This window comes from Brachyistius frenatus, unplaced genomic scaffold, assembly GCF_029030835.1.
Source record: "Brachyistius frenatus isolate BFR_SWC_R1_liver_20210118 unplaced genomic scaffold, ASM2903083v1 Contig_23, whole genome shotgun sequence".
Lineage (NCBI taxonomy): Eukaryota > Metazoa > Chordata > Actinopteri > Embiotocidae > Brachyistius > Brachyistius frenatus.
In genome coordinates this window covers 5,307,245-5,319,408 of record NW_027210622.1, presented here as the reverse complement: position 1 = coordinate 5,319,408, position 12,164 = coordinate 5,307,245, and the positions used below count along the sequence as shown (strand labels likewise).

The 12,164-nt window shown below is 35.6% G+C and overlaps 1 protein-coding gene across 1 annotated transcript; it reads right to left on the bottom strand.

Annotated features, from left to right (window-relative positions):
• Positions 1-4,156: 4,156 nt before the first annotated feature.
• Positions 4,157-5,227, bottom strand: LOC138620181 (trace amine-associated receptor 3). The gene has a single exon (XM_069697156.1). It carries the CDS (start codon positions 5,225-5,227, stop codon positions 4,157-4,159), a length of 1,071 nt encoding a protein of 356 aa, XP_069553257.1.
• Between the last annotated feature and the right edge of the window lie 6,937 nt (positions 5,228-12,164).

The following is a 12,164-nucleotide window of genomic DNA, read 5'->3' as shown; positions in this document are numbered from 1 at the left end:
AAAAACACTGCTTATCTTTGGATTTTATGGGATCATGAAGGAGTGAAATGCTAAGTAAACACTACAAAAAAATACAGGAACTGCTAACACTTGTACAAATACAAAGTATTCATATTTATATGAAAATAAGCAAGACCAATACATTTTACAATTTACTATTATTCACCCTTCTGTTCCTCAGATACGAGAACAGACATGAAACAATATTACGACTCTTTTAAAGCTATTTTGTAACTCTCATTGCAATGTTTTAATGACTCTTTCCAGTTTGCAGTCTCCTAAAACAAAAGAGCCAAGAACTAAACAAATAGCCACAGTCTCGACTCCTTATTGTGCAATGACAGCATTAATGCTGTTTTTTATTTTTTTTTATTTTAAAGATATGGCATTGACTGTGGCTCAGAGCTAATACATAGACTGCAGCTAGACATTTAAGTTCATCATTTAAACAAAACTGTCTGGTCCTTGACTATCCTGAGGAGATCTAATTTGTTATGCACTCTGAGTTCTGGGTTTCTAAGAGCTTCGCAGGATTAGGTTTCAAGAAGAACGAGGCAATCACACTTTCAAAGAAGCTACTTAGGTTTCCAGAAACTCTTTCCACTGTCATTGCTCACTTTACAGCAATGTTAAACCTTAAATTCAGTCATGTTTTCTTCTGTTTGTCATTTGTCAGCAGATGTGATTGTTTATTACCATGGAAACACAGCCCGTAGCACTCTCTGAAATAGCCTGGGGTTAGGTTCGCTGCTTTTTCAGCCTTTAAGTTGAACATTTGAGCTTTTTAGTCAAAATCAGCCTGCCTTTGTATTTGTGCATCCAACCCAAAATCAAGGAACAAAACTGAGACTGGCTATAAAAGACCTAAAAACATTTACAGTGATGACTAACAGATAAACACAAAAACACAAAACAACTAATACAAAAACAACAACACAAATAGCAAAAAACATGTTGTGAATGAGATTTTGGGATCAGATTAAAGATAGGTGAAAAGTAAGAGAGAGATTGGAAGTGAAATTATAGCTTTAATAACAATTATCTTCTGTTATAAGGCTCATTTCTTTATGATAACATGTCATGACAGGATTTTGGCTGACCTAAGATTAATACTTAAAGAATAATTCTATGTAAATAAATGTGTGATTAAGACAGATTACAAAACCATAGCCAAAAAAAAAGAAGAAAGTATCTCCAAACCTACAATATCATCTGGCAGTGCCCAGTAAAGCTGTCTCAATAGAGTGTACGAGTAGCTGGTGTCATAGTGGGACCACAGGAAGGAAAGGACAATATCCAATCACCTCAAATAGAACAGCACATATATGGTTAGAGAGATACTTTAGGTTGTGTCATTCCACATAATTTACATGATAAGATGGCCTTTAATTTATGTAATCAATGTATGAAGTCAAGCACAGGTTTACACACCAAAAAACAAACTTTAGCCATGTTTGTGTTATGGTTAACATTTTATATTCACATCAGTTATTCTTTATTTAAACATTCAACATGTACAGTACGTGTAATAATGAGCAGCCTGTATCTTACACACAAACATTTCTGAATCCACATTGTATGATCCCTGCATCTCTACTGTTTTTGCTTGTTTGATTTTTCTCATAGTTTGACGTATAACATGTCTATACACAACAATTTTAAGGAAATTTACCCTCACAAATTGGGAGGGTGAAAAACTACCAATTTAGTAGTTTATACCTTGGTGTTCAATCTGAAAGGATCCTCAGGTTCAGTTTATGTTACCATTATAACAGGCAAACCACACAGCAAAGTTATGAAGATGATTATTTTTAATTTTAACTATTGCACCCTGATCTTCAAACTTGTGTAAAATCCCCCTTAATTGTCAGTCAGTTCGGTCAGGATGTTTTTTTTTTTTTTACTGTCTTGCAGTTGCCTGAAGTCCTGCTTTTCTTTCCTAGTTAATGTTGACCTGCATGGCTTTTTCTACCTTTAAAATAAATCAATTTCATTTCACACATCTCACTCTTTATACCAAAAATCAATAATCCACATGTAAACACAGGAGTTACCCTATTATCAGAAAAAGATAATGAAACAAAGTCATGAGTTTACTTTCAAATTAAATTACCACTCTGTTTCCCAAAAAGTTGGGATGCTGTTCGCTCATATAAAGCTGGGTGGTCCCTCTCCTCTTTAGCCTGGAGTATGCAGCGTCCATGATTTCCAAATAGAATTTCAAATTTGGATTTGTCAGTGACCAATGACAATTTTCCACCTCGCATAAACCCATTTTTAATTAGCTCGAGCCCAAAGAAGGTGGCGGCATTTCTGGATCATGTTTATAGATAGTTTCTTCTTTGCATGGTCAAGTTTTAACCTGCATGTGTGGATACAGCAATGACCTGGGTTCACATACAATGGTTTTCAGAAGTGTTTCTGAACCCCAGGCAATAATTTCCATCACAGAATTGTGGCTGTTTTTAATGCTGCCTGAGGGTGGAAGGGTCACGACCATCCAATATTGATTTTCCACCTTGTCCCTTGTGCACAGAGATTTTTCCAGATTCTCTAAATCATGAAATGATGTTATGTACCGTAGATGATGAAATCCCCAATTTTCTTTAGCACATTTACATTGAGAAACATTATTTGTAGATTGTTGCAGTATTTGTCTGTGTAGTCTTTCACAGAGTGGTGAACCCCTCCCCCCCACCCATCTTCACTGCTAAGAGACTAGGATGCTCTTTTTATACCCAATCATGTTACTGACCTGTTGCCAGTTAACCATAGTTGAGATGTTTGATCAGTTTCATTTAGCATTACACAACTTTTTCAGTCTCTTCATACCCCTATCCCAACTTTTTTGAAACGTGTTGCTGCCATGTAATATAAAATGAGATCATATTTTTTTTATAAAACAATGACATTTCTCAGTTTCAACATTTGATATCTTGTCTTTGTTCTATTTTCAAATACATATGGGTTTACATGATTTCCAAATCATCACGTTCTGCTTTTATTTACATTTTACACAGTGTCACAACTTATTTGATTTTATATTACAACCAAACTAGACAACTTATGGTGTCAAAGGTTTGTGCACTTCACTAATGCTTTTAAACAGGAATAAAATAGACCTTTGTTTTTATGATTTCATATTTTGTCTGTTTGGACTTTTTATTTATTTTTTATTTTAAAATACTTGTATATGTATTTTTATTTTAAAATTATACAGGAGATACATCAGATAAGGTGAGGATACCAAACGTTTCTATGAACTTCAACAGTTTACCTTTGGTTTGGAATCGAAAGGACAATATTATAAGAAAAAGGGGAATTCATAAGCATATGTGAGGTTTTTACCTGAGATATAAATCTGCATGTCATCCACGTGAAGCTTCATTATACCCCTTTGATGTTGCCTCTTCAAGTTTTGCCTTGCAAGTCCCAACCTTTCCCCTTAATAGGTCTTGGTAATTGTTTTCTCTTGCATAAAACATGTTATCTGTGTAGGAATAGTTTGGTCCTCCTTCTCCATACTGTATGTAGATTGAAAAAAATAAATAGGAAAATATTATCTCCCTGAAATGGTCATACAACAGTTTGATTATAGCTATACTATATGTGGCAGTCATTTAGATGGCTTCTCTACAACGTTCAGACATACACATGATACAGGGATACACCGATTGTCTGGTAAATAATAGATGCTAAATAGTTGGTACATGCCAAAATATTCCTGCAGGTACACTTCCTACATTGAACAACTAACAACCAATCTTTCATGGTTAGAGCAACATATGGAATTCATCCAAGCTAATTTACGTGTAAGTGCTTGAACTGGGAAAATCTTTTGTGACCGAATCCAACTGGGTTCATTTTCTGTCAGAAAGTCTAAATATTTGGACCACAAGGAACACACTTGGAAAGACAAGAGGTGATTTTGTAAATTATGCTTGAAGGTATGGGTGTTGGAAGGCCCACCTCATTAATTTCCAACTTCTATAATGCTAATTCTTCCTAATTCAAACATTTTCTGCCTTGCAGTTAACAAAAATTGTTGGCTACAGCAATGAATAGTGCCACTGATTCACAAAAACATAGCCCCTCACTGTTCACTGATCTGTCTGTACCTACACAAAATGTAGAGATATTCTCATTATTTTCATGGTTAATCTGCACATTCATTTGCCTCTTTCCTTGTGTGCGATAAATCCATCCCGGGGGATGATCCAGGCAGACATACCCTGCAGCCCATGAACATGAGGAATGCCCTACGAAAGGAACGGTTGAAGAAACCATACAGAAAGGGATTTAGAGATGAGTTGATATATCCTAACCACAAAAATATATCCCAGACGACCACTTCCGTGCTGTAGTCAATGAAGGGGTCCACAATGTTGACTGTGAAGAAGGGCATCCAGAAGATAAGGAAAACTCCCATGATGATACCCAAAGTTTTTGCTGCCTTTCTCTCCCTCTTCATGGTATTCCGATGTCTTTTTTTTTTGCTCGAATCTTTGCCCACTCCAGCAGCCATCTGGCTTTCCATGGCACTGATTTGCATGGCTTGCCGTTTCGCAGCTTTAAAGATCTTCCAGTAAGCCACTAGCATGATAGCCATGGGCAGGTAAAAGGCTACCAATGAAGCCATGACGGCATAAATGCGATTTACCAAAAATACACATACATCTTTCGGAATTGGTATGTCTACACCTGCGATATGAAGATCTAGCATTATGGGGCCAAAGGAGATGAGCATGGGAACAGCCCAACACACGGCAATAAGGAGAGTGACTCGACTAGGGGACATCTTTAAGGAGTAAACTAGTGGGTTGCAGACTGCATAATAGCGGTCAAAGGCAATGCAGCTGAGATGAAATATGGAGGCAGTGCAGAGCATAACGTCGAGGCTAGAGTGAAGCTGACAGAAAAGGGAACCAAAGTACCAGCATCCCTCCACAGTCCGAATCATACTATAAGGCATCACTACCAGGCCAACAAGGCAGTCAGCCACTGCCAGGGACATGACGAAGGAGTTTGTGGGGGAGTGCAGCTGCTTGAAGTAACCGATGGACAAGACCACCAAGAAGTTGCCCACCACCGTGCAGATGATGCCGATGGAGAGGAAAGCATACAGGAAAATGCGAGACGCCTGGTTCCTCAATGTGGAACAAGACTGAAGCTCAATCTGAAGGGATATGTTGGCATCTTCGGGCCATCCCAAGCTGCTGTTATCCATGGTCTAATCAAAGCTGTCAAAACACACAGATACCGTTGGAAATAATGACTTTGCAGTTAGTGAGGCATTTCAAAGCAGCTTGCACCTCTTTGGTACATTAACAATGAAAAAGTGGACAAACCACCCAGAACTCTGTTTCTTTCAGACTCAATTGCTGAATCACAAGAGGACTATGCACTCGGAAAGATTTTTCCTGGTGCAGTTGCTTTATCTAACATGCCATCTATTTGGTTGGAGTGGTGAAAATAGGTCTCAACACAGATCTCGACATGAGGAAAAAGATGATTACTTTTTGCACGTTCTCTTTAATAATTATACAAACAGTCTAAACTGTCAAATAATATGCTGAGTGCCTCGAGAGAATGGTGAGTTTTCCAAATGAGTTGACTGTCATCGGGTCTGTTGGAGTGGAGCTTCTTTAATAACTACAACAAATTATGACAAATACTAAAGATATATAGGAATTTGAAACTTTCATGTTAAATTAATATCTATATATGTTGAAGTTTGTTAGAATGTCAGTAACGCATTTGATTTCAGTGTTTTTCTGCACATTTCCGTGCATTACACGTCATAGTATCACACAGCAGAAGAATCTGATTACATTTCCAGTGCCAGTGGAATGAGTAGGGAGCAGATGTTCCAGCTGTCATGGAATAGATTTTAATGAACACCGTAGGGACAATGCAGTGGTGATGGGAAATGATAGAAGACATTTTTTTTCTGCTCTAACAAGTCAAGGTAAAATAGCTGAATATACTGATTGAAATTTATTCAACACTGTAAAAAATTTCAACTTACATTCTTCAGTATAAACCACTATTGAAAGTTATTAGAACTTAGTAAATTAGATTAGCAACACTTGCAGTAAATACTGCGGTTGTGCCAAGAATTGAAGCTACTTTCATGTTTCAATAAAAACTGAGTGATAGCTTTGGATTTTAATGAGTCATCACAAATTGAGAGAGCTCTTAAGTTTCGGGCTTTGGTTAAGGAAAGCAGAAAAAAACTTGTTTTCATTCACTGTACTTGATGTTTTGTGCTATGAAATCTCACAATTAATGTACATTTCTTTGATTAATAATTTCATCGAACAAGACAAAATTATATTTCAAAAACAAATTCATTATCACTTTCAAAGCTTAAATTATTTTGTTCAATTGAGTGAATGTCCAATGGATTGTTTATTTAACTCATTAAGTTACGAGTTTATACATCCTAGTATGAAATATATTCATTCATAAAGTTTCCAGAAATCCTTTATTTTCTGATATGAAAATATTAATTTATAATGGGAGCCATTATGTGCCTCTTTATTCAAGTGTTTCAGAGGAGTCAGACGGTTTGCTTTGTGATCCAAATGAAAAAGATGAAACCATCATGAAGACAGAGCCTCTATATCTCAGACACTTCTGCCGCTGAGGATTTAATCCTCAGTGTTTGTTCTGAGAAGAAATGTTTCTGAGATTAGGAACTAATTGTAAAAGCAGTCAAAAGAGCTTAAAGTTTAACATGATCATTTTAAATTAGTTGTTTTCTTTTTCTTTCTTCCTTTCTTTTTTTTGCTAAACCGAGAATTTAAAGAAAATAACATATAGAATTGAATGACTTTAAGTTTTAGGTTATAGCAGAAGACATACATCTTACTTCTGATTAAAAAAAAGGATTTTTTTTTTCTTTCTTCCATTAACGTTTTCCACTTTTGTTTGCTGCCTTAAGATGTTGTCTCATCCTTTCAATCGTATCTGTGTGTGTGTATTAGTTTCTGCTGTGATTGTCATAAATTCTGTTTATCTACAATATTAATAATTTTTTCAGTGAAAGTGGGTGTGATTGCCTTTTACTCTGATTTTCACACAACATAGAGGGAAAAAATAGTGTTGGTGCAGCTGTCTCCACACCCGACACCACTGCATACACTATTCCATTTCGTCCATCTAATTCTTCTGTTTATCATAAATCCATCCTATCGTCATATCTGATCCAAACCTCCTCACTGCCACAAAACCATCTTTTTTATGTAAGTCTGGTCATTTACATGATCAGCAGACAGTAATTATTGTTTTATTATTGAGAAATAATTTTATAATGACTCCATGTCAAGTTTATCAAACTGTAATTCAGTGTATACAAATTACATTTACATCTGATGCTTACATCTGTCGCAATGTAGCAAAACTGGACAATATTAGTATGATGTTGGCACAAATAAAATGAAAAATGGAATATGAAACAAGGAAGTTCCACTTATCATTTCGAAGATAATTTCTACAACTCAGAGAAAGCCACATTTAAAGTATTATAAATTAAATATAATTCTGCACCTTTCTATTTGATGATTTTACCTAGAGTGTTTTAGCACGTGACTCAAATTAACTTCCTTATTGATGCAAACATTTCAAACAAAGTCTTCAGAGAACATTTTAAAAACAAAGATTTGTTTACTGTAACTGGTTCACCTCAGGTTCTAACTGAAAAGTAAGAAAACAATGACACTCACCTTAAGAGGAGAGGGATGATCGTCTGCCCTCATCTCTGTATCATACTGCAGATCTGTCAACCTTGGTTTTACACAAATGAGAGGGATGGGAGAGGTGGGAAGTGGGCTGTAATGAACGCATGCAACAATAACCACAGAAACAAAACACAGCCTGCTACTTACTCCCTTGCCAACTCAATCCTAATGACTGTAGAAATGGCAACCAGGGGGCCTACATCTAAAATTTTTGGATGATATGACCATTCTTATTGAACTTATTGAACTGTGTTCAATAAGGGAAAACCAGCATCTGTATGACTTTAAATTGTTTAAGTCTGTACAGCAGCACGCAAAAAATGTACACAGGAAACTAGATTAGACTTTACAATTAAGAATATTGATATACACAACATACTATACAGTACAACACACTTTTAATTTTTTCAAGTGTAATCAGGGAAAATTCTGATTGTGTTTGTGTGGCTCAAAGCATTGTGTTTTTTTTTTTTTTTTTAGTGACACCAGTAGTGTGGCTTGACTTGTCCTTAATTCAGTCCACCACTCTCCTGTGGCACAACTAGCAGGTTTTTAGTAACTGTTGGATGGGCTTGACTCATACATTTGTGTCCCCTTCAGGATGAACTGTGATAACTTCACCGGGCAGTGACCAATCTAACTCAGTTCAGGCCTCTTCATAAAGAATGAGCTTTGCCTTTTCCCCCATTACATCAGGATGAGCTGCTGCAATGCACAATTGGTCTTCACAAAGGAAAACTTTGATTGCTGTCACTGTTATCTAAATTAAATAATGGCACACCAAATGCATTTTGAAAGTATCTTAAAAGTAGGAATGTCTTTCAACAAGTAAATATGGAAGTTGGCAAAAAAAAAAAAGGGCCAATAGCTGTACAGTAAATACAAGTAAAATACATTGTTTATGGATTACTTAAGCATTGTGTCTATGCCAGAAAGATTGCACGGGAAAAAAATGTGAATGTGTTGCTATGTATCGTTTGCTCTTCTGAAATATTGTGCAATACAATCTTTATGAATTAATTAAAGGGAAAAAAAACAAATAAATCCACTAAATAACACAGTATCTAAACTACTATTGTGCACATACAGAAATAATGTAATAAGAACAATTTACAAGTCAAACCTAATGAAATACATTTTTAGTTAATGCATTTTTAATAAGTCTTCAATGTCTATTTTATTGAACATGTCTGCATAGACCTCATGTATTATATCATACTCTTCAATTTTTGTTAATATTTTCAAAACCCCTACTTCTGCTGAAAGGAGTATCATATAAAATAATTGCACAGCGTGACTGGCTGTTTTGCTGTATGATAATAAACTTAAAATCTTGGTATAAAAAAATTAAGGCAGCATATTTACTTATTATATGCAAATGATTTAAAATGAGTTTTGCATTGGTGCAATTCATTTTCTACATACCCCTAAAACAGCTCTCACCATCCCTTTCATGTGTTTCAGTGTGCAATAGACCACAGCCAATCCTGTTGAGCTTGAATACCTTGGGCCTCAGCCAGTGACAGACGTATCTCAAGTGTGGCCGATGCGTTCTAATTAAACATGGGGGGATTTTTAATGAAGGGTGCAATAAAAGGCACATTGGCTCAATAACTAGTGTTTTTTCAAACCAGTCATTCATATGTGTAATGTAAGTAGTCCTGACAGACAGAATAGACTGCTGCACATCTGTCCTTTTGTTTCTGAAAGAGAAGTGAGGAGAGGTTGATTCCAGCGCTTTGTTGCGTTTACCAGAGGGCAAATATAGTGATCTATCTCATATGATTACACATTTCATTGTACTACACATTTATTGGTTAATCGTTCAAATTTGTATTCTTTCATTGCCAATTAATTTTGTAAGAATATACAATCTTGTCTCCTTTAAATTATGATCATTATTGGCAATAATGAATTGAAGAGAAATGTAATGCTATCCAGTTTATTCTTTTATTTTATATCAGCATGATTAGGAACTGTTTTAGTGAACAAATGAGACAATTTGGAAACAATGTCACACTGAATACAACTGCAAAGTGTTTACAGACAATGTATTCCATATGCATATTAATTTTACTGACTTGCATACAAGCTCTTTCTGGTGTGGAGCAAAATGTTGTTTGGAAACCTCAAATGTCACTTTCCTTTGAAAATAACTAGTAACTGACAAAACAAATGAATAGTATATTGGTGGATAAGTCTGGTAGACAGGGCTGTAGGAGACCAAATGCCACACCATTGTTGAATGGAGCATTGTTGTTTTTTTAATTGCAGTGTTCAGTAGCAGCAAGCTCTGTACAAGCCAATTTGTCAATTTCTCTATTTATCTATAAAATAAAACTGAAAAATGATTTCAGGATTGTAAACATTTTTCTCCAGATATTTGTTTTTGTGGAGATCTTTCTCAGAGGTCATCATAACTTAGAAGAAGAATAAAACACATGGCTATAGTGTGACGTGAAACCTTCAACAGTACAACATCAATTTAGTAAAATTTAGGTGAATATGCTATGCTATGAATATGTTGAACAGTTGTCTACATTGAGAGTGGATATGACATGAGCGTCAAGGAATGTTATCACAAATTTACTTGAGTCCCAACGGCTAATCTAAACGTCACATCTGCTAAATACGGGCTATATGCATTTTGACTCTTTTTTTTTTTTTTTAGATAGCACCAAAGCCTGCTTTTTAATCAAACAAGAAAATGAAATCAGAATCTATACAATATAAGACCTTTAGTTTTTAAAACAATGGGTCTTTGATCTCACTCAGAAGTAATCAAAAGTACTATCTCATCTGTAGACGGCAACAGTGGAATCTTTTAGCTGAATTGACAACTGAAGCTATCATATTTTATTAATTAATGGATAGCGTTAATAGGTAGTTTAAGCTAACAAGTCTAATACAAACTCCACAAGTTGGTTGAAAATGTCCAGCTGATTTTTTTAATTCTGGCAGCAAAAAAACCCCAAAAAACCCAGGTCTATTATAGGGTCTGCGCCACAGAAGAAGAGGCTGCTTATCCCTGGAGGACTGATCTCGTCTGGTAAGTCTGATATATTTGCTTTCTCCCTCACCACGGGGTTTGGTTATTTATCTTCCTGAAGAGTGCGTTTCTCAAGTTGACTTTGTCCTCAGTTTAACTTTCATAGAAGACTGAAAAGACGTTCTTCTAGTTAGTAAAGTCAATTTCAATATGTCCTGAAATGACAAAATGTGTAGAGTTCAACACCCTCCGGAAACCCTCACTCCAGCAAAACAAAAGCACCAAAAAAAGGGGGATTTGCCAGAAATGAACCATTTCTCACCCAGTTGTCTCCATTCCCAGCAGTAAGGACCTGGTTTAGGTCTCTGTAAACATAATTTGCCATAAAACAATAAACAATAATAATTAATTGAACAATTTTGATTCCTCCCTTAATAGTTATAAAATGGTAAATTATATTAACCAGTTGGCATTAATTAGTTATGGTTGCAGCACCTTAATGTTGCTGATTAGTTACCATCCTGATCCCCTTTTATCAGAATAACTGATAATATCACAGCTTTGAAAAGTGTTCTTTTTCATCTGAAAACCTTTCAAATATATATGTTTATATATTTCCTTCTAATAATCCAAATTAACTTTTGGGTATAGCATGTGGAGTCCATGTGTCTTAATGTATAAAATATAATTTAAGAAGACGAGGTATAGGTATCGCAGACATTTTCAGAATAAACTTCTTCACAACAGTTACCTGAGAGATAATGTCTGATTCTTTGGTTTTTATGGGAGGAACTGAAAAAAAAAACATACTAGGGTAATTTTCATCAACACAGAACCAATTTTGCTCTGGTTTACAAACCTAAATTCAAATAATTGGCCATGCTCCACCAAAAATACAACAACAAAAAAAGTGGAGCCCAAAATGTTGGTTGGGTGCGTGGCTCTCTGGTTCCACAGTTCCAGAGTTCTCAGATGAATGTGCCTTTCTCTCCATTGTTCTTGTTCTTCTCACTGATTCTTGTTTTTTTCCATTTCAAATAGTTCTCCCTGACTATTTGTTCTAATCAAGGCTAAGTCCTGGTCATGGCCAGGGGTGATATTGGGGCTTTTTGTCATTGACTCACAAAGCTCACAAAATTGTAAATGTAACACTTTGGAGATAAAGGCAGTGCACACACAAGTTGAGATCATCCTTGGGGCAATGCAGCCCTCCTCTGGTAAGTCATTGTTATTACATGTACACAACAAGAACATGGCAAGCCATTGTCAAGAGAAACCTATAAATGATTCTGTCATTGTTCATAATATAATGCATGCAATATTGTGTATGCACAAACTGCACAAAGAGTATTGCTGTTCAGATTGATTAAACTTCAATTCTGTGTGTGACTGATTAACGCTCACACAAACAGCCATAAAAAGCTCTTTGAAAT

Bases quoted from the DNA above. Each gene is read 5' to 3' on its own strand.
- LOC138620181 (XM_069697156.1), bottom strand. From the start codon at position 5,227: ATGGATAACAGCAGCTTGGGATGGCCCGAAGATGCCAACATATCCCTT.